At 39.5% G+C, this 23,873-nt stretch overlaps 1 protein-coding gene across 3 annotated transcripts; it reads right to left on the bottom strand.

The window, feature by feature from the left end:
* Nucleotides 1-6,175: 6,175 nt before the first annotated feature.
* Nucleotides 6,176-23,360, bottom strand: LOC311081000 (uncharacterized protein). Of its 3 annotated transcripts, XM_084111334.1 has the most exons (4): nucleotides 23,169-23,303; nucleotides 22,528-22,663; nucleotides 22,195-22,245; nucleotides 6,176-8,306 (listed from the first exon to the last, which is right to left on the bottom strand). In XM_084111334.1, the coding sequence occupies exon 4, from the start codon at nucleotides 8,299-8,301 to the stop codon at nucleotides 6,715-6,717; it is 1,587 nt and encodes a 528-aa protein (XP_083967460.1). In that variant the 5' UTR covers nucleotides 8,302-8,306; nucleotides 22,195-22,245; nucleotides 22,528-22,663; nucleotides 23,169-23,303; the 3' UTR covers nucleotides 6,176-6,714. The 3 variants fall into 3 exon arrangements, with proteins under 3 accessions (XP_083967460.1, XP_083967458.1, XP_083967459.1); XM_084111332.1 differs by lacking the exon at nucleotides 22,195-22,245 and having other exon boundaries at nucleotides 23,296-23,360; XM_084111333.1 differs by lacking the exon at nucleotides 22,195-22,245 and having other exon boundaries at nucleotides 23,169-23,317.
* Nucleotides 23,361-23,873: the final 513 nt, after the last annotated feature.

Here is a 23,873-nt window from a genome sequence, read left to right as displayed (position 1 = left end):
TATGAGGTGTCTAAAATGAAAGAAAATGGAACACTGACATAATTTAGTCCAAAGCCCATTATCAGTGGTGAGAAGAATGGTGAGAAATTCTAATATAAGATACATTTAATAATGAAACATTTCATATGGCACCTTGTACTATAAGGAAACAAAGATTGAAATCGAAAGATAAGACCTTACCATAGCACAAACAGGAGACCAGGAGTCAGAATTGCAGTTTGACCTTAATGAGCCTTTTAATTAAACTATAACTTTACTTAACACAATACAAATTAAATTACTGTCTTAAATCAAACAAATGGCAATCTATCAAAACAAACACTCTAAGGGGGAATGAGCCCTCTCTTCTCAGGCTGTTTTTTTTTCTTCTAGCAGGGACCATTTGGAACATGAACTGCTTTTGGTAGCCATTCTGAGGTCAGCCCCCCATGATGTTACAACTGCAACACACCAATGTCACTCATCCACATTGTCATCAGTGACAAAGTGGGTCATATTTGGACAGTCTGGGAAAGGGCAAGACTAAACTCTGTGCAGGTCAAGCCTACTGAAAGACACTGGCATTTGGTGGCATCGTTGCAGTTTCCATCTTTACAGTAGAGGTGGGTGATGTCTCTAACTTCTTTAAGTGCTGGTGCCTTCTGGAACATTACAGGTTCAATGCACCCATCTTCTCTGAGCCTCCATCCTCTACCAACTGGGTTCCAGAGAAGAGCTTTGGCCAGGTGGCTGTGACGCCACACTGCTGTTTGGTACAAGGCTCTCAGCACATGTTGCTGGAAAGCATCTTCTGTTGGGGGTAGATTTGCTGCTGACAAATCTGTGGTAGACACTAGTGTACCTCAGCTCATCCAGGCTGGTTCAAGGATGCCCATCCACCTTTTTCTTTTGGCCATACAGGAGGAGGGCACACCTTCTTGCCACAGTGTGCTTTGCTTCTTGCAAAAGCCTTTTCCAGGCTACCAGAGAGTCCAAATTTGGTAATTTCCTGTAACTTACAAAGATGGGTCTTCAGTCTTGTGAAGTCAGTGGCCTTCCCAATTCTGTACAAACTGCTTGTGGTGTCACAACCCGTGAGGGCGTGGCATGCAATTAAACACTCACAAAGCACTGCTCCAAGCTTCTGAGCGATCAAACAGATAGGGACGAATCTTTCCTTAAGGCCATGTCCAGAGTGCATAAACACTGCTGAGGATCCAAACATCCCTTTGCTTGAATAGTACAGAAGCAAAACTAGTACATCTGTATCATCACATTTGACAATTAGACGAGAATGTGACTGTGCAAGATGTATTGCATGTAACACCAGCCTCGTGTCAGCCTCCTCCTGGTCACTGTTAAGATCTTTCAAGCAGTCAATGCCTGACTTGCTAACCTCCTGAGCATTTTCAAAGTCACCTGCCAAGATGGCAGTGTTCCCTGAAGAAATTCTCGTTGGCCCAGTACTGGCGATGTAGGTGCTGACAAAGCTACATAGAGCAGCCTTGTTTCCGCTGATCCTGAGGTATTTTCTGTAGTTTGGAACACTTGTTTGTCCTGTGAAGATATGTGTTTGTCTGCTGGTGTGAATGGTGCCTCTTCTTTGTCTTCCAAGATCTTTGTGTTGAGTGTTGGTGGTCATATCTATCAAACACTATAACGACACAGCTGTTATAATAATAATAATAATTTGTTACATTTATATAGCGCTTTTCTGGGTACTCAAAGCGCTTTACATGGGAGGGGGAATCTCCTCAACCACCAGCAATGTGCAGCATCCACCTGGATGATGCAACGGCAGCCATATTGCGCCAGAACGCCCACCACAAACAAGCTTACTGGTAGAGAGGGGACAGTGATGAAGCCAATCAGTATATGGGGATGATTAGGAGGCCATGATGGACAGAGGCCAAGGGGCAAATTTGGCCAGGATGCCGGGGTTACACCCCTACTCTTAGGACATCCTGGGATTTTTTAATGACCACAGAGAGTCAGGACCTCTGTTTAACGTCTCATCAGAAGGACGGTGCTCTTTGACAGTATAGTGTCCCGATCACTACACTGGGGCGTTAGGTCCCACACAGACCACGGGGTGAGCACCCCCTACTGGCCTCACTAACACCTCTTCCAGCAGCAACCTGGTTTTCTCAGGAGATGTCCCATCCAGGTACTAACCAGGCTCAGCCCTGCTTAGCTTCAGTGGGCAACCAGTCTTGGGCTACAGGGTGATATGGCTGCTAATATCACTGTTACCTTCCTTTCCCATTAAAGTTGCAATCTTTTTGACAGCCAGTAATCTTCGAAAGAGCACATCTGAGTCCATGTGAACCTTTGTATATATAATGACTCCAACTGATGTTTCCATGTCCTTGAAGGTTGCATACTGGTTTCTTTTCTCTGGCTCCCAGAAGCTCTTTGTTCTTTTTGATTTTGCCAGACGTTGTTCAATAAAGATGGGATTCTGCGTCGCAACATCTTGGAGGAAGCTTGAGAGCTCTTTTGCAACTTTCTCAGATGCAACCTGACCACTTGCAATGTTGATCAATTCCTTAGGAATGCTATCAAGATCAGAGGGATTCTGCCTCTGCTCCACAGCTTCCATTATCTTCTGTATGTCTCTTTCGTCTCGGTCCATTCTGGATGCTCCATGCTCTTTGTGTGCTTTCGGGCTCTGATCATCAGTGTCACAAAGCTCTTTCATGACATCCACATATGCTGTGGTCACATGTCTTGCCATCTTATGAGAGCTCCTTTTCGTAATGTGAAGCCAACAACTCCACCCTGACTCTTGCCTTCTCGATTAATGGTTTGCTCCAGTGCCTGATCAGTAGCCACACACTTCTATGCTCAGACTGGCGAATAACAAACCCACCTTGCTGCATGAATGTGTATCGTCGCTGTCCGATGAAAACCGCGTATGTCCATTTTGACGATTTTGAGATTTTTTGACGGATAGAATGTCCAGGTTCATTTCCGTATACAGTATGCTTCACATATCTAAATGACCAATGAAAAGTTGTGAAATCATGTCATCTGATTTTCACATATATCCATTTGGTGTCAAAGCTGTCAATCACGCCGCGTATCTCCCGCCCTGTGGAGGCATCTCGCCGGTCTAAGCGTCTCTGGAAGCTCAGCATTGGATAGCCGAATAACTCTGTGAGGTAAAGTATCAGCAAACGTTTGTTTTTGACAACTGTTCAAGTTTATTATATATTCGCAATATATTCACAACTGTTATTTACCGGTAAATGGTCTCTAGACGAAGTAATCGTCACTGTTTATTGTGGAGATGTTAACGCACGGGTCTGTTAACTTAAGCAATACTTTTAAGGTAGTCTAATATTTTTCTGACTAATAAATTACTGACACAGTAAAGGGTAGATTTAAATAAAGAATAACGAATTTTAAATAAAGAAAAACAAAATTTAAATAAAGAAAAAAACAAAATTTAAAAAAAGAAAAAATGAAATTTAAATAAAGAAAAAACGAAATTGAAATAAAGAAAAATTACATTTAAATAAAGAAAAAACGAAAATTAAATAAAGAAAAAAATGAAATTTAAATAAAGAAAAATGAAATTTAAATAAAGAAAAACGAAATTAAGTTAAATTAAAAACGAGATTAATTTAGATAACGGGTAAAAAGGCTAATAGCGTGTACTTTTTCGTTCATTCATTTTTCTATTTCGGAATGAAAGATGAAATGTAAAAAAAAGGGTGCAGCTTGTTTTTTTGTTTAAAAGAAAAAAACAGAAATGGCTGTATTTTTTTGTACATAGCATAGCCATGTTTGTTATGATTTTAGTATCATAATGATTAATAAATGCACGCACAATTATCCGTGAACTTGATTTGAAGCCTTTTAACTTGTGTGTGCAAAATTCAGAATTAAATGAATGTGCAGCAATTTGTACAAATAGAGTCTGTAGGTCTACTATACTGTTGAAAGTATGAAAAGTGAACAGCACGAGTAATAGGATGCACAATTTGAGACGGGTCAGACATGATTTTGACCACTTCATTAAGTTTTGTTTTGTAGAAAACCTTTCTTTAAAGTGAATTTCGTTTTGTATAAATTGTATCTTAATTTTAATCAATTTTTCATCAACCAATTGCCTGGAGTGGAAGAAGAGGAGAAGAAGCAAATATATAGCAGACAATATAATCATGGAGGCGCCCGCGAGGTCACTTGCATTGCACGTTAACTGGAGCGCATCTCATCCTAACTTAACGAAACTCAGTGTATGCCTCACACAGACATGAGAAAGACATCAAATACACAAAGCTTGAAAAGTCTTTAAACAAAATAATTCAAAAGGAAAAGAAAAAGGCCACTCTCTGATTATGTATGATTATATGATCAAATAGCCTAGCCTATTTTGTGAATTGTTCATTCCCGGTTGGCACACATTTTGCTGCCCTTACAAAAGTGCCGCTCTAGGCAATTGCCTAGTTCGCCTATATGGACGCGCCGGCCCTGGGGTCAGCAATGAGTGTATTGATTCATTGTCCCTTCATAGTTTGCAAGAGACATTTAATAAACTGAGCGTATTTAATAAACTGAGACGTAGGCTATTTAATAAACTGAGCGTAGCCTATTCATCTGTCAATATGAAACGCAACTTGGCCATTCTAATTAATGATCGGAAGAACGCGTATCGACCACCATTACTGTAAAATATGCACGTATGTCCATTTAAACTCGATTTTGGTCAAATGTGGATTATATCATTACACTGGCAAGAATATGGTTACATTTAAAGATGCCGTACCAAGTATGACAACGCTACGTTCAACTGCTTTTGAAATTACGGTGTTTTTTTCACTTCCTGAAAAGTAACCGTTTTGGACATATGTGAGTTTCATCGGGCAGCGACGGTATGCTTCTGGTTGTTCATGTTCAAGTGCTTTAATTTCTGCAACAAGCAGTTTGTACAGAATTGGGAAGGCCCTCACAAGAGGTTAAGAGGGTGAGCAAGTCAGACATTGACTGCTTAAAACATCTTTACAGTGACCAGGAGGAGGCTGACACGAGGCTGGTGTTACATGCAATACATCTTGCACAGTCACATTCTCGTCTAATTGTCAAATGTGATGATACAGATGTACTAGTTTTTCTTCTGTACTATTCAAGCAAAGGGATGTTTGGATCCTCAGGAGTGTTTATGCACTCTGGACATGGCCTTAAGGAAAGATTCGTCCCTATATGTTTGATCGCTCAGAAGCTTGGAGCAGTGCTTTGTGAGTGTTTAATTGCATGCCACGCCCTCACGGGTTGTGACACCACAAGCAGTTTGTACAGAATTGGGAAGGCCACTGACTTCAATCTTCAATCCTAATCGGTTAGGATTTTAAAACTCCTGTAGTGTGAGCCAGGCATTAGTCTTTTTACAGCAGAGTTTCACCACTAATCAGTGCTTGGTGAGATAGAGTTTATTTCTGCAGTTTTTTCCTCTACAAATTCATTACATTAAAGGAAAGGAGAATGGAGAAATGTCTTGTGTGAAATATCATGCTATGTTCTCGTCTGTGACATCTTGTCAATTTCTAATTTTGTATTCTTTCATAAATGTAGCCCCCTGGAAGTGGATAAATCCCATTTATGAGTAGGTATTTTTTTCTTTTCATATAAGTTGATTTATTGTAGGTTTATCTTGGGCAGGACTGCTCTAATGAAAACAGGAGGCACCTGTGACAACCTATTTAAGAAGCTCCTGGATTTTGTCTCACTTTCTTTCTTTTTTGTTTTGTCTTTGTTTGAAAAGTGGGTTCTTGAGATTGTATTCCCATTTTGTTTCCAGAACTCCAGAAACCCAATTTCCAACAGTTTATTAATTTGTTGTTCTATTATTTTTTTCTATTATTATTTTATAAATTAATTTAAAGTTAAACAAATAATGTCTAGGGTCAAAACATTTTCTTTTTTGAAACCCATCTTGTGAAGTGTCCTCTTTATATTGTGACTTTGAGCCAGGTCGTAACAATAAGAAACACAGGAGCCTGGAAACATAGGGCCCTTTTTCACATTTTCATTATGTGCCATATAAATCTGGGGAACATAGGACTCTGGGAAGAGAGGAACATGACCCAGTTTGGGATGTCATTTGAACATGACATTTGACATAATTGCATGTTTAATTTCCTGTGGAAAAGAAATGGAAAGAACCAAGGCAAGAGTAAAGCAGGAGACAAAATAATGGTAATAATGAGCAAATTTTATTGAATAAACTTAGTTGTTTCATTCTCAATGCTCAGTCAGACTTTGTCCATCTGTGGTATTATACCAAACTGCTTTACAACATCATCCTGTGACAGCAAAAACACTGAAATGACCTCACTCCCTCTTATCTATAAATTATGAAGACCAAACAAACTTAAGACTAAATAACAACAGCAAAACATGGCAAGAGTAAGGAATATAATGAGTAATATAATAAAATTGAACAGAAGGGAATAAATGAATATAATAATAATAAAAAAATGTATGTTTGCTCTCTTCAACCTACAAACAAAGAAGACAACAAAAAGGGCCAGTGGTGTGATTCTGAGGTAATGAATATATAGAGAAAGATTGGAAAACTGTCAGTTGTTGTCACAAGCATTCATATGTACATGTCAAAGGAAAAGAAGCCTCAACATTGAACATTGTAGGAGCATCAGTTGACCATTTAAAAATGATCCAAAAATAAAATAAAAATAAAACTTTTAGCAGAAAATTAGATTTGGGTCACATTCAGCTGAGGTGTGAACGTAGCCTTGATTTCACACAGACACGTATTTTATGGTGCCATTTTAATTTGCTGAGCCATTTAAAACTCTTTCCACACATAGAACACAAATAGGGTCTCACATCTGCATGACTTTTCAGATGTATCTGTAAGTGAGACAACAAAATAAATCTTTTATTACACTGATCACAATTAAATCGCCTTCCTCCAGAGTGAATGGGCAGGTGACTTTTGAAATGATCCCTTTTTGTTAACCTCCTATCACACTGCAATTTCTTTCCAGAATGAGTTTGCAAATGACGTTTCAGGTCTCGTTGATATGTGAAACTCTTTTCACACTCAAGACAAACAAAAGGCTTCTCTCCAGTGTGAAGTCTCACATGAGTTTGCAGGCTTACATTATGCCTGAATCTCTTTTCACATTGATGGCATGTGAAAGGCTTCTCTCCAGTGTGAAGTCTCATGTGAGTCTTGAGGTTTCCTTTAAATGTGAAACTCTTTCCACAGTGATGACACATGAAAGGCTTTTCTCCAATATGAGTTATTACATGATCCTTAAGTTGTTTACGGTCTGTGAACGTCATTCCACACTGCTGACATATACAACGGTTCTCTCTTGAATGAATCTTCATGTGGTAATTAAGGGTTACTTTGCATCTGAAACCATTTCCACACTGACCACATATGAACGGCTTCTCTCCAGTGTGAATTCTCATGTGAGTCTTAAGATTGCCTTTCTGTGAGAAGCTCTTCCCACACAGTTTGCATGTGTGAGGGGTCTCTCCAGTGTGACTTCTCATGTGGGCATTAAGGGTTGATTTATATGTGAAACTCTTTTTGCATTGAGGGCATGTGTAAGGCTTCTCTCCAGTGTGAAGTCTTGTGTGAGTCTTAAGGCTTACTTTATGACTGAATCTCTTTCCACAGTGATGGCATATGAAAGGCTTCTCTCCAGTGTGAATTATCATGTGTGTCTTAAGGTTTTTCTTATATTTGAACCCCCTTCCGCACTGCTGGCATTTGAAAGGCTTCTCTCCAGAGTGAATTATCACATGCCTGTTAAATCGATTCATGTCTGGGAAACTCATTCCACACTGATGACATTTAAAACAATTTTTTGAGTGAACTCTCATGTGGTTACTAAGGCCTACTTTACGTGTGAAACGCTTTTCACATTGATCACATGAGAATGGCTTCACTCCATTGTGAATGTTCATGTGATATCTAAGGTTTAGTTCTCGCATGAAGCTCTTTCCACAAAGTTCGCAGGTGAAAGGCATCTCTCCGGTGTGAATTCTCATGTGGCTTTTAAGAGTTCCTTTTTGAGTAAAACATTTTCCACACTGTTGGCAGGTGTACGGGCTCTCTCCAGTATGAATTCTCATATGGACTTTAAGGTTTCCTTTTTCAGTGAAACTCTTTCTACATTGAAAGCAGGTGAAATAACTACTAGTTCCTGTCTCATCTTTTTTCCGTAAGAAAGTATTTTCAGTCTGTGTGTATTTTTCTCCATTGGCAGAATCACGATTTTTCTCATAGTGATATTTCTCATCCATTTCATTCAGATCTTGAGACTCCTCTTTCAGCGGCATCAGGTCTAGGGCAAAAATGGCAAATACAAGTTAACTTAAGTTTAATGGCACAAAGCAACAGACATCAAAACATTCAAATAATCCAAACCAACAACATGTATGCCAGATCCGAAACCGACTAAGCTCTTGAAACATGGGTTTCCTTTAATCTCATCTCAGAACCTCCTCTTAATATTAAATCTTCACTTTCTTTAGGACACATCCCAAAATCGTACAAAAAATAAAATAAAACCGCTTGACCCAGAAGAAACTGGTAAATTATAGACCGATATCAAATCTGCCATTTAAATCCAAAATAAAGGAAAAACGGTTTCCTCTCAACTATGTTCAGTTTTGCAGAGAAACAGTATAGAATTTGATATTTCAGTCAGGATTTATGCCCCATCTTAGCACATACACTTTGCTTATTAAAGTTACAACCTACCTGGCTTTTGGCATCTAATTTTGGCATCTTCTAGTGCTTTTAGATCTTTCAGCAACAAGGGCCACAATGTTCCTTGGCATTTTTGGACAAGCATTAGCATTGTGTAGGTCTTGTATCTGACAAATTTGTGTAATTGAAGAGACTTTTCATTAAACACAGGTATAGAGTGCCACAGGGCCCACACTATTAGGTCCTTTGCTTTTCTCACTGTATTTCAGTTCCATTATTAGAGACGAGCAATATACCAGTAGACACAATGAACCGGTAGAAATGTGAAAACCGGCATACATTTTTGATTATTGTTCCAACCCAGTTCCTCTCATGTTCAGTTGCACTGCCATGAAAGTTGATCCTTTTCATGATTTTTTAAATGCCAGTCTAAATGTAAGCATTTTTGAACTAATCAAGCTAGGACTGTAAAATCGTTTAATTGTAATTAATCGCATCTTACATACTGTGTATACACACACACATAAGTGTGACATTGTATTTCTACATCAGTTCGATGGGACAAGTGAGTAAATAAATAAGAAACAACAAGGGAGTGTCTTTAAAAACCCTCTTTTTTGCAGAACTACTTCCTTCCGCTACGTATTCAAATCTCAAGTTGACAGTTTGACAGTTGAGCCTCTGTTACTAATTCTAAAACATCACTTTAAAACTAGTAACTAGTAATCTGATGTAGCATTCATTCTTCAGGTCAATGTCAATATTATTTCCATTACAAAAAAATCAGTTTGAATGTCCGCTGAGTAAAGCAATAGTTTTCCTTAACTTTTAAAAGTTAAGGGGATTTCCATGACAGCTAAAACAAGTTCCTTGATCTGACCAGAGACTCACTCAAAGTCTTCGCCGCCATCTAATGCGTAATAATGTAACTTTCACTAAATATCACGATCACTAACCGTTTCTCAATACCAAATACGACATATTATTTATATAAAATGTTTATTGAACAACAATATTTAAATTAACAACAATAGCCATTATAAAAGACAATAGGAAATAAACACAAGCAAACAATTCAGTCAAACGTATAAAAGCACTGCTATAGTACAGGATTCAAGTTAAATATAGCCCAAATATAAAGTTTTGAAACCATTAGCCAAATTGTTTTTTTCTTTGGAACAAGTAATAGATTAATAAGACCAGATTGCTATTTTGATATACCCCAAATGAATTATATGCTTAAGAGGTGGTTACAACTACACAGCCCAGAAACGTAAAACTTTTTAAGCGTTTTGACCGTTCATTTACATGACAACGGCGTTTTGGGTGCCTAAAAACACAAACTTTTGAAAACGGGTTTCAAAGTTCAAGTTTTTGAAAACGGTCTTTGTGTAAACAACAAAAAATCTCTGAGGATGATGACGTCATGCACATGCATACTACTTGTTCAGTCTATAGTGTTTCATCGCCATCTAGTGGCCTGGCAGCAGAATACAGTGTTTTTAGTCGTTTTCGCGGATCCGTGTGAATGGGCATTGTTTTGACAATAGTGTAATCTGTACGTGGAAAACTGAAAGGAAAAACTTCTCCGTTTTAAGCATATCGTTGTTGTGTAAACGTACCCTAAGATAGGTTTGATATTGGGAGACAGGCTATTGTATGTAGTCTAATTTGCGCGCACAAGGGAGCTTGCGTTTCGCTTTAAAGTCGCAATCACACATTCTCTGTGTATAGGGAGCAGCAGTGCTGAGCGCGCATTCTACAAGATAAGACATTTATCAGAAACTTAGGCTCTGTTGCGCAACGAATCCTCCGCATGGTCTTGTCAGTCATCTCGCCTTACTCTCTTCACGTGATCAGTGAACTGTGATTCCTGCTGCACTGTGTGCGACTCTCCAGGTCGTGCTGGATGAGAGCAGACGTTTACAATAGTTTACAATTGAAGCGACCGTTATCCAACTGAATTAAATGTTTTTCATTTCTATAAAAAATAGAGGCGGTAATGTAATCAAAGTCTATGCTAATCTCACCCTCACACTCCATAATGGTGATATCACTGTACAGCTTTTCACCTCAATGAGAAATCTCGTCACATTTTAATATTGCAGAATCTTGTGGCACGAGATCTTGTCACACCCTTACAAGGGATGCACCGAAATTTCCTAAAATGATCAGCTGAAAATGGCATTTTCGATTTTTGTCCGAAAAAGAAAAAAGGCTTAAAAAAATAGCCAAGAAATATGTGCTACCCCGCCCCTCTGTGTTTAGCACTCAGGTTTCACTCTCGCGCAGCATTTTATTGTAACTTTGCGAGCGGCTCCGCATCCGAAGATGCACAACTTTGAAGCGACTCTGGCCGAGCAGGCAAGTCTGTATCGGCACCCATCTGCTCAATGTTCTGCTCCGTGTGCGCAGAACATTATATATATGTATGTAATATATATTATATATACACTGCTCAAAAAAATAAAGGGAACACTTTTTAATCAGAGAATAGCATCAAGTCAGTTAAACTCCTGGGATATTGATCTGGTCAGTTAAGTAACAGAGGGGGTTGGTAATCAGTTTCAACTGCTTTAGTGTTAATGAAATTAACAGCAGGTGCACTAGATGGGCAACAGTGAGACAACCCCCAAAACAGGAATGGTTTTACAGGTGGAGGCCACTGATATTTTTTCCCTACTCATCTTTTCAGACTGTTTTTCACCAGTTTTGCATTTGGCTAGGGTCAGTGTCACTACTGGTAGCATGAGGCGATACCTGGACCCTACAGAGGTTGCGCAGGCAGTCCAGCTCCTTCAGGATGGCTCATCAATACGTGCCATTGCCAGAAGGTTTGCTGTGTCTCCCAGCACAGTCTCAAGAGCATGGAGGAGATTCCAGGAAGACAGACAGCTACTCTAGGAGAGCTGGACAGGGCCGTAGAAGGTCCTTAACCCATCAGCAGGACCGGTATCTGCTCCTTTGTGCGAGGAGGAACATGATGAGCACTGCCAGAACCCTACAAAATGACCTCCAGCAGGCCACTGGTGTGAATGTCTCTGACCAAACAATCAGAAACAGACTTCATGAGGGTGGCCTGAGGGCCCAACGTCTTCTAGTGGGCCCTGTGCTCACTGCCCAGTACCAGGGAGCTCGATTGGCATTTCCCATTGAACACCAGAATTGGCAGGTCCGCCACTGGTGCCCTGTGGTTTTCACAAATGAGAGCAGGTTCACCCTGAGCACGTGACAGACAGGAAAGGGTCTGGAGAAGCCGTGGAGAATGTTATGCTGCCTGTAACATCGTTCAGCATGACCGGTTTGGTGCTGGGTCAGTGAGGGTCTGGGGAGGCATATCCATGGAGGGACGCACAGACCTCTGCAGGCTAGACAATGGCACCCTGACTGCCATTAGGTATCGGGATGAAATCCTTGGATCCATTGTCAGACCCTATGCTGGTGCAGTGGGTCCTGGGTTCCTCCTGGTGCACAACAATGCCCGGCCTCATGTGGCGAGAGCATGCAGGCAGTTCCTCGAGGATGAAGGAATGATACCATTGAAGGGCCACCACGCTCACCTGACCTACATCCAATAGAACACCTCTGGGACATTGTGTTTCGGTCCATCTGACATCACCTGGTTGCACCTCAGACTGTCCAGGAGCTCAGTGATGCGCTGGTCCAGATCTGGGAGGAAATACCCCAGGACACCATCCGTCGTCTCAGTAGGAGCATGTCCCGACGTTGTCAGGCATGCATACAAGCACGTGGGGGCCATACAAACTACTGAGAACCATTTTGAGTTGCTGCAATGAAATTTCAGCAAAATTGACAAGCCTGCTGCATCATTTTTTCACTTAGATTTCCGGGGTGTCTTTGAATTCAATCCTCTGTAGGTTGATTATTTTCATTTCCATCAAACGATGTGGCATCCTTTCGTTCATAACACATTACCCAGTCCATATTAGTATAGATATCCAGCATGATATTTTTCCCCATTGAGATCTGATGTGTTTTCAAAGTGTTCCTTTAATTTTTTTGAGCAGTGTATATATAATATATATCACATATACACATGTATGTACAGTGAGGAAAATAAGTATTTGAACACCCTGCTATTTTGCAAGTTCTCCCACTTAGAAATCATGGAGGGGTCTGAAATTGTCATCGTAGGTGCATGTCCACTGTGAGAGACATAATAAAAATAAAAAAAATCCAGAAATCACAATGTATGATTTTTTAACTATTTATTTGTATGATACAGCTGCAAATAAGTATTTGAACACCTGAGAAAATCAATGTTAATATTTGGTACAGTAGCCTTTGTTTGCAATTACAGAGGTCAAACGTTTCCTGTACTTTTTCACCAGGTTTGCACACACTGCAGGAGGGATTTTGGCCCACTCCACACAGATCTTCTCTAGATCAGTCAGGTTTCTGGGCTGTCGCTGAGAAACACGGAGTTTGAGCTCCCTCCAAAGATTCTCTATTGGGTTTAGGTCTGGAGACTGGCTAGGCCACGCCAGAACCTTGATATGCTTCTTACAGAGCCACTCCTTGGTTATCCTGGCTGTGTGCTTCGGGTCATTGTCATGTTGGAAGACCCAGCCTCGACCCATCTTCAATGCTCTAACTGAGGGAAGGAGGTTGTTCCCCAAAATCTCGCAATACATGGCCCCGGTCATCCTCTCCTTAATACAGTGCAGTCGCCCTGTCCCATGTGCAGAAAAACACCCCCAAAGCATGATGCTACCACCCCCATGCTTCACAGTAGGGATGGTGTTCTTGGGATGGTACTCATCATTCTTCTTCCTCCAAACACGTTTAGTGGAATTATGACCAAAAAGTTCTATTTTGGTCTCATCTGACCACATGACTTTCTCCCATGACTCCTCTGGATCATCCAAATGGTCATTGGCAAACTTAAGACGGGCCTTGACATGTGCTGGTTTAAGCAGGGGAACCTTCCGTGCCATGCATGATTTCAAACCATGACGTCTTAGTGTATTACCAACAGTAACCTTGGAAACGGTGGTCCCAGCTCTTTTCAGGTCATTGACCAGCTCCTCCAGTGTAGTTCTGGGCTGATTTCTCACCTTTCTTAGGATCATTGAGACCCCACGAGGTGAGATCTTGCATGGAGCTCCAGTCCGAGGGAGATTGACAGTCATGTTTAGCTTCTTCCATTTTCTAATGATTGCTCCAACAGTGGACCTTTTTTCACCAAGCTGCTTGGCAATTTCCCCATAGCCCTTTCCAGCCTTGTGGAGGTGTACAATTTTGTCTCTAGTGTCTTTGGACAGCTCTTTGGTCTTGGCCATGTTAGTAGTTGGATTCTTACTGATTGTATGGGGTGGACAGGTGTCTTTATGCAGCTAACGACCTCAAACAGGTGCATCTAATTTAGGATAATGGAGTGGAGGTGCACATTTTAAAGGCAGACTAACAGGTCTTTGAGGGTCAGAATTCTAGCTGATAGACAGGTGTTCAAATACTTATTTGCAGCTGTATCATACAAATAAATAGTTAAAAAATCATATATTGTGATTTCTGGATTTTTTTTTTTTAGATTATGTCTCTCACAGTGGATATGCACCTACGATGACAATTTCAGACCCCTCCATGATTTCCAAGAGGGAGAACTTGCAAAATAGCAGGGTGTTCAAATAATTATTTTCCTCACTGTATATGTATATCTGTATCAGATATGTACAGATATGTATCTGTATCTGTGTGATCACTTTAAGTAGTTGTTTCCAAAAACTGAACATTAACTTGCTCCAGAATTTACTTCAGAAATATTCCCCTGGTTTCACAAACAAGGCTTAAACCTAGTCCTAGACTAAAATGCATGCGTGAGCTGTTTTAACTGAAAAAATAATCATGGTGCATTTACATTTACATTTACATTTAGTCATTTAGCAGACGCTTTTATCCAAAGCGACTTACAAAGTAGGACTAGATTAAGCGAGTCATCATGAAGAGGCAAAAAACAAAAAGCAGCGCAAGAAGTGCTCAAGATACAAAGTTCAGGCATTATTCAGAGTAGCATAAGCCCGATAAGTGAGGTTTAGAGGGAAAGGGGATGTTTTGTTTGTTTTTTTTATGTGGTTAAGTGCTCACGGAAGAGATGGGTTTTCAGATGTTTTTTGAAGGTTGTCAGGGATTCTGCATTCCGGATGAGGGTTGGGAGAGCGTTCCACCAGCATGGAACTGTGAATGAGAATGTTCTGGAAAGTGATTTTGTGGCTTTCTGGGATGGAACCACGAGACGTTGCTCGTTGGCCGATCGTAGGCTTCTGGTAGGGATGTAGACTCGTAGGAGTGAGTGAAAGTAGGAGGGAGCTGAGCCTGTGATAGATCTGTAAGCAAGCGTCAATGTCTTGAACTTGATGCGAGCAGTGAGAGGTAGCCAGTGCAGTGAGATGAACAGAGGAGTGACGTGGGCCCTCTTTGGCTCGTTGAAGACAAGACGAGCTGCAGCATTTTGGATCATCTGTAGGGGTTTAGTTGCACATGCTGGAAGTCCGGCCAGAAGAGCATTACAGTAGTCAAGCCTAGAAATGACCAGGGCCTGGACGAGAAGTTGTGTTGCATGCTCAGTTAGGAAAGGCCTGATCTTCCTGATGTTGTGCAGTGCAAACCTGCATGATCGAGCTGTCTTTGAAATGTGATCTGTGAAGGTCAGCTGGTCATCAAATGTTACTCCAAGATTTCTCACCGACCTTGATGGGGTGATTGATGATGACTCTAGCTGGATAGTGAAGTTGTGTTGTAGAGATGGATTGGCAGGGAGGACGAGAAGCTCAGTCTTTGCCAAGTTGAGCTGCAGGTGATGTTCCTTCATCCACGTCGAGATGTCCGCCAGGCAGCTTGAGATCCGTGCAGCTACTGTGGGGTCATCTGGTTGAAACGAGAGGAAGAGCTGTGTGTCATCAGCATAGCAGTGGTAGGAGAAGCCGTGTGCTTGTATGATGTGTCCCAGTGATGTGGTGTAGATGGAGAAGAGGAGGGGACCAAGAACTGAGCCCTGGGGAACCCCTGTGGTCAGTTGATGTGCTCTGGATACCTCGCCTCTCCATGCGACCTTGAAGGACCTACCTGTGAGATAGGACTCAAACCAGTGGAGTGAAGTTCCTGTGATGCCCAGTGATGAGAGGCTGGACAGAAGGATTTGATGATTCACAGTGTCGAAGGCAGCAGAGAGATCCAGGAGGATGAGGACTGAAGATTTGGAAGCAGCTTTTGCGATCCGTAGGGCTTCTGTGACAGACAGTAATGCAGTCTGTACCTTTAAGGTCGGGCCGATATTTCCCGCCACTATCCTCGGCCGGGCCCTTGATCAAGCATTTGTGTTACAAAATGCAACACGTCACGTGTCAAGCGCAGCGTCTCCTCCACTCGCACGCATCACATTAGCCCAGGGATAATAGGCTTTAAAAATATTTATTTTGTTTAAAAAATATTATATATTCTAAAACCTTGTTTAATTATATTAGAGTAGTAGCCTAGGCCTACTCCCCCTAGGCCATCCAAAGTTCATTCTTGTTCATATTCTGTGTTCATCATTGTTCACTTTTTATTATTATTATTTTTTTTTAAATGAATGTTTCTTCATTCGGATCCATTTGCGATCCATTCCATTCTGAATAAACAAACAACGCAGTTTACATCAGGGTATATGCAGGAATCATAGAGATGAATTTACTACCTTTTACTACCTTTTTTACTTCCTCCACAATATTTTTTACTACCAACACGACATCAAGCAGCAGCCCTTTTTTTGGGGGTGTGGGGTGGGAGGGGTATGCAAAGCACCACTTACTACTTACTATAAGGTATAAGTGTGATAAGGTAACACCCATCATACATATTAGGTACACTAATGTTTAATTGTGATCATTAAGTATTGTCATTGTTAATTATGGGGTTTTTTTGTAGTGTCGAGTTGAGTTTCAGTTGTCCTTATCTTAACCCTAGCCCTTGAGTTATCCTAACCATAGCCCTTAGCCCTAATAAGGTGAATAATAACCTTGGCACTTTGTCATTGCTAGCAACTCCGACTCACTCAGGGCTCGACATTAAGCCTTTTCATGTGCTTGTCCTTTGGAAAAGTAAATCTGTCATTCACTTGTCCGAGTAAAAAAGTTGCTTGTCCGGAATTTTTTTGGTGTGTGCGTGCTGTAAATATCATTTATTCTGAAGAAATATCCTCATCTGTGTTCAATCAGATATATTTAAATCTGCAGACAAGCGTTAATGTCGAGCCCGTCAGGTCCTGTTGTTAGCACCGTAAATATTTTTAAATTATGCTAGATGAAGTTAAAATATGGAGACACAAATATTAAGCAAAAAAATGTAAACTCATATATTGAGGTGGTGATGAAAAATGTACTACCAAGTCAAATTGCGTTTGTTACCTTTTACTACCTTTCAAGGGCCTTCATTTTGGTAGATTCTTTTTACTACCGCGCGGACACCCTGTACATGCTTCGTCCTTGTTGCATTATTCATTAAGATAATAGGCCTAATTAATAAATGCACGCACAATTATCCGTGAACTTGATAAATGTTGCAGATGTTTTACTATGCACAAACAAATGCCTTTCAACTTATGTGTGTGAAATTCAGAATTAAATGAATGTGCAGCAATTTGTACAAATAGAGAGTCTGTAGGCCTACTATGTGTTGTAGCCATTAAATAAGCGCATTTAGTTTCATATTTGTTAAAATATTATGTTATTTTTTTTCCATCTGCTGAATATGAAAAGTGAACAGCATGAGTAAGATAGGATGCGCAATATATCGAGAGACATGGAGTGGGGCAGACATGATTTTGACCACTTCATTAAGTTTTGTTTTGTAGAAAACCTTTCTTTAAAGTGAATTTCGTTTGGTATAAATTGTATCTTAATTTTAATACATTTTTCATAAACCAATTGCTTGTATTTAATAAATAAGAAGCATATATATATAGGGCTGTACTGTCCTAGTCGATCAGTCGATTAATTGGTCGATACGTTCTGGTTCGACCAAAATTCTGATTGGTCGATTTTCTGCCGCGTTTATTTCATCAGTTCAGCGCGCTCATTTCATCAGGTGGAAAGCACTAACTGCTAATGGGGGTGTTTTCAGAGTACCCTTGTTTCACTGTAACAGTCTGTCTTCAAAACACCCCCCTTGTTTTCACCTTTTTTGGATTAGCCCAACCCAAGAGAGAGCGTCGAGCATAGAAGGTTTGATGCTGAATATTATTTATTTAATTGTGAGAGCGTTTAATAGTCAGTCCTCTTCTAACATGTCAACAACAAAGAAATCGACAGTGTGGCAGCATTTTGTTAAAATTGATAACAGGAAAAAGGTCGAATGCAAAGTTTGCAAGCAAGTTTTCCACAGCTCGACGACAAACATGACATATCATCTAAAAGTGGTAAGCTCACTTGTCTGCGTTAGCTTGCCCTGTCTGTTTTGAGTAGGCTATATGAACATATCAGAATGTGCATATTTCAATGTTTTAGTGTGATAACCTAACTTTTTTATTTTTTATTTGGAGCCTAATGCGCAATTGCGCTGTGCTGTTGGTTGTGTTAGTTTTGGGGCTAGGATGCTTTATTTTTCAGTTATGCACTTTATTTCGTTTCTGCTCTTGATCTGGTTTGTTTAATAAATATTCTTTTTTTATTAAAGTGGACGTGGCTTTTGTGTTTATTAAGAGTAAAAGCTTTAGTTAATAGTCTATTCGTGTCTCAGCTGCGAAGCTGAGCTCATGTTCAGCCTCGCTCAGTGCGAGGACATGCACGGTGAAATGATAGTGTCTGACAGTTATAACATATGACAAAAATAATTGTCTAAATTATGTTGCATATTCCTCAACAGTTCTTGTGATGATATCACTAGTTGACAACATAGTACTATTTTCGGAAATCATAAGCTATGATATTGCGCAGGTGCACGTGATGCAGCGCTGTCAGACTCAAGTGTCAGACTCATTTCAGTGCAAAATAATTAGGTCAAAAACGATTTAATATACTGCAAATAGCCTACTAGTTGTTTATGTTTATTTATAATTCATTTAGGCGGACAACAAGGCTACCAAGTACTGCGCACAGTGCGCATCTAATTAATTTAACCTTTTTTTTTTTACGTCATTTTTAGTCGATTTTAGTCGATTTTTAGTCGAAAATTTCAGGACTTCAGTCGACCAAGATTTTCTTTGGTTGAGTACAGCCCTAAATATATAGCAGACAATATAATCATGGAGGCGCCGGCGCGCCACGGTCACTTTCATTGCACGTGAACTGGAGCGCATCTCATCATAAATTAACCGAAACTCAGTGTATGCCTCACAGACATGAGAAATACATCTGAAGAAAGCTTGAAATGTCTTTAAACGAAACAATTCAAAACGAAAAGAAATAGGCTACTCTCTGATTATGTAATCCATGATGTGGGACCTGATATTCATTTATGTGATATTCATGCTTTTTTTCCTACAGTAAAGCACAGTCCACAAACAATCTCAAATGCAAACTCCCTATAATAAGACAAATCTCTGGAGGCATGCTCCAAGCACACTCTCATCTCATCCCTTTTCCCACATTTAGTAATGACACTATAACGCAATCTGGAAATTGTAACGCGTGAGCACGTGATAGTTTTCTCGTGCGCACGCAAAAGTTTCTCGTGAGCATGCAAAACTTTTTGCAAAGGTCCCCTCAGGGGCTCTGTACTTTATTAATGGTTGTTTAAAAAAAATAATAAAAAAAAGTGTTCAAAAAGAAAAAAACCAAGCAAATACGGTATGTAAAACCTTTGTCCCTTATACGGATTAACAATATATAACCATATGCATGTAAACTGACACAAAATCGCTATAGTTTTTAATCCAACCTTTTAAACAAGTCTTACAATGGGGAAAATGATCAACGAACATTAGATGTACAAAAAAAAAATAGTGGAGTACTGAGCTATTTAAATTGATAACAGGTCATTCATGAGAGAAAAATGCATTCATCAAGATGGGCATGTGACACACTGCCATCAAAAAGAAAAGGACAGCACCTCCTGGAGCTTTTATCCTAAAAGTAAGTATTAGGGAATTGGCAAAGAGTACTGATTAAAAGATTTTGCACTTTTTTTTAGATTTACATATGACAGAGTATGTGGTTATTTCTATTAAGAACTAATGATCTATCATGAACTGCACACGGTTTCTCAATGCCAGTGTATCAGCTGTAATCTCAAACTCGCATCAGCTGACTCAGCTGATCCACGTCCACGAGCCCTAAATGAATCCTCCCCACTGCATGGAGAGACGTCATATGTCATGAAGTTCCTTGACAGAGGCCCAAGCAACACTTACAATCTCCCTTCACGGGAGATTGAAGATGTTGAGCACAGGTTTATTCTTTGCAGGGTGAACCTGGAGGGTGCTGGCCCTTTTTACCTGACAAACCACAATGAAGTAGAGAACCTCTACAAACAGAAACTTAAATCAATGAAATCAGCACAGTAACAAAACAGTAATTGCAAATGGTTGCATTCTTTGTTCATGAAGTGTTCTGCTTTGCATACTGTAGCCTGTTTTTCATGTTGAATGTTATTGGTACAGATAATGAGCACTATAGCAACCATTAGTATATTTTAAATGGAATATTGGAATTGGAATATTTTGAAAAACGGTCACTGAATAAATATATTGATGTTTTACTACTTTAAAATCAATAAATCTTTATATTTTGTGAATCATTCATGATGTGGGCTTATTTGGAACACATGGGGGCTTAAATGGTGCCAAAGTACCAATTAAGCCCATGCCAGACTTCTGACATTATTCCTAAAATATCTTAAATTTATATTCTAAAATGTACATCAACTAATTAATACATTTTCAAATGAAAGATAAATCTTGCATTTTAACAAATTATTTTTCTTATAAACCATGTCAATATCTATGAAAAAAAACTAAACTTAGATTTTGGTAGGCTTAATGGGTACACTTACCCTATTTAATTCACACACACAAACAAACTACTGTCTATAGATAACCTACATTTAAATGTGTGGAGGGAACAGAGAGACTGACATGGAAATTAGTGAACCCAAACGTAGGAGTTTAATGAAAAAAAATTACATTGGCTAGTTAAAAGAAGGAAAAGTACAAAATAAAGCAGGGCAAAACAACCATTAATAAAGAGAACTAAAAAAACCCCACTTAATCCAGAGTTCCTGACAGGAATTACACGTGTGGAAATTACTGGCGAAGAACATTAAAAAAAGACTGCCGCGGCTAGTGAAGTGACGTCATACGTGTGCACGCGAAGGGGAGTGAGATTCTGGCAGGGAGTCGAAGTTCGGCACAACACCATAGACAGTATAAGAAAAATGGACACAGCGACCCCATAGATTTCAACGGAGAAAAGTGAAGTCAATTAGAAGCACTCACTTCCTGATGGCTGAGCGTACTGCGCAGACTCAAACTGAGCTTGACGATGTAGATGTGACGTGAGCAACCTGTCTGACAGTTGTAAGTCTTCTAGTAGCTGTGCCAAGAGAAATCTGAATCATTCCCTTCCGAATCTTGCAGAGACGGAGAGCGTGAGTACTATCTGTCCATGAGCTAGGAGCAGGAGCAACTTTATGACTCTCTATGGGCTTCTCCCTTGACTTTATCGGACTTTATGCCTCCACGTCCCCCCGACTGCATGCAAGTTTTTCCTCCTGTCTATACGGTAATTTCTCTACTGTGCGACAGAGAGTCGCGTGGTTATGACGCAATCGTTAGCCTATTTTTACAAAAACTGCTTCTACGGGGCCATAACGTAAGATACAAGATAATGGAGCCTTTTATACATTGTCGTGTTTCTTTAGAAATAAACAATGGATAAATAGAGTCTTTAAACGTCTCAGATGTAAAGTTATTCGCTGTCAAAGTGACACCAAAATGAAATGGGAGTTAATGGAATGCTAACAGCAGGTGATGGCTTGCTAACCAGTGGCGGCCCCCAGGGAAGGTACGCTTTCCGGGTGCTGGATTACCCCCTTGCACAACACCGGCAAATTCGAGCTCAGGTAGGGCGAGCGGTTATGACATCATCGGACTATGCCGCGCCGGCGCAGTGGACCAGAACCCGGAGAAACCATGCTGTGTCTATATGTGGGGTACCCAAGTTTTAGGTTAAAAGACAAACATTAATTTGAGCTATGGTAGTTTTGTTTATTATGTTATTATGTTTACTGAAATTAGTTTGTATATATATATATATATATATATATATATATATATATATATATATATATATATATATATTATATATATATATTCACTGCTGGATTATTGGACTTTCGGGCACTTTTAAATAAATACCACCATACTCGGAATAAAAATAAAAATGATGGCTCAACCCGTAGCACTCTTCAGAGTATGGTGATATTTATTTACAAGTGCCCGAAAGTCCAGCAAATTTCATGTTTTTACGAAAGACAGACCCGTGGCCCTTGTTTCGCTAGCCATTTGAGTAAATGTAAACAATACTTACATTTTATACATGTATTCTTCAGCCACCACAGAAGAATTCACCCGCAATTTTCTTCGAAAATAAAAAATACTGTCATCACCGGCGCGGGATAGGCTGGGCTGCGAAGGACCAACTCATTCTATCCCTCGCAGCCCGGGGAAAGAAGGACGGTAGGCCGCATTCGAAGGACCCATAGTCACGCTGCTGTGACACAATCAGCCTTCAAATGCGACCTTTGAAGGATGCAGACCCTGAATTGGGACACAGCTACTGATTTGATGCAGAGAGCTCTTTTGAGTTCAACATTTTAATAAGGATCAAATGACAGAGTTTAGCTTTGAGAATAAAACCAACCTGTTTGTTCCTCAGTATCTTCCTCTTTCACTCTGAATGTTTCTTCAATCTTCATGTCTTCACTCTCCTCTTTAATAAACGCCATCTTTATAATGTGTGTCACATGGATTTCAGTTGCATCACCAGGAATTTTTTTCTGTGTGTTTAGACACTTTGTTTAAGATGTGAATAATTAAAAGAACGAAAAATAAATCCAAACTAAATTTCTGGGTACGTCTCAATTAGCTCCCTAGTTCAGTGTACTGGTAAGGGAGACAGTCAGTCGCTAAATGTCTCGATCAAACCTAATATATTACAAATTAATTTAGCTAGACTCTTCATATTATATCTAAACATATTCATTCCGTAAAATTCATTTTGCTGTTTACATAATCTTCATATTTAGTATTTATATTTGGTATTTAATAATTTGTAGATAATATTTAATATGATTTAATGGGGGGGGAAATCAGTTTGTAAAAGTTTTCAAACGTTATTTGTTTTGAAACAGTTCCAAAGCTTTAAATCTCCAATCACTACTTGTCAGAGACCGAATTTCAGTTTACAATATACTTTATATGATTTCACGATATAGGGAGATAGGGAGCGAAATGAGACGTACCCCTTCTGCAACTCATGCGTGGATGCGGTTTTATACTCACCAAAAATAACATTCATACACGTTGCGTTCATTATTTATTAATTTTAAATGCTATACATTGATTAAACAATCATTCCCATTTAAACACCAAATATTCCCCAAATCACAAACGTTTAAAAAACACAAACCTTTCATTAGCCGAATCACAACAGACGCAGGAGCGCAGCGCATGTTTATGACGTCACACGACCACACCAAAATAAAAGTCCAGGAGGATTTTTCAGAAAGCAGGTTATGCGACACCGGGGTAAGCAGTTTGTTTCAGGATTAATTTACTTCAGAGGTATTCAGGTATATAATCGATGCCCTATCGATTATATTATAGGCTACTACACTAAAAAAAAAAAATAAAAAAAATCTTAATATCAAGAATCAGTGATTCTTGGGAATTTGGATAAAACAGGTTTTAATTTTGAAAATAAAAAGTTAGTTAAATTACAAAATCTGAAGGTATATCATTATAGACCAAGGTCTTGGCTGTTCAGCAATGTACCGGTGCAACCTCCTCATTTTGTAAAATTTCATAAAATAGGCATTTTTCCAGTTTGGGTTAACTTTGTTTTTGTCAACACTGTCAGACACAATACAAATTATTTTTTATTTATTTGGTCTAATATGTATTTAGAGTTTTTAAATCATTATATGGCATTCTTAGTACACATATATGCTGTTAAATGTTGAATATTCACGTTTGTTCATTTTTTAT

This window comes from Abramis brama (assembly GCF_963993115.1).
Source record: "Abramis brama genome assembly, chromosome: 4".
Lineage (NCBI taxonomy): Eukaryota > Metazoa > Chordata > Actinopteri > Cypriniformes > Leuciscidae > Abramis > Abramis brama.
This window is presented reverse-complemented; position numbering and strand designations above follow the sequence as displayed.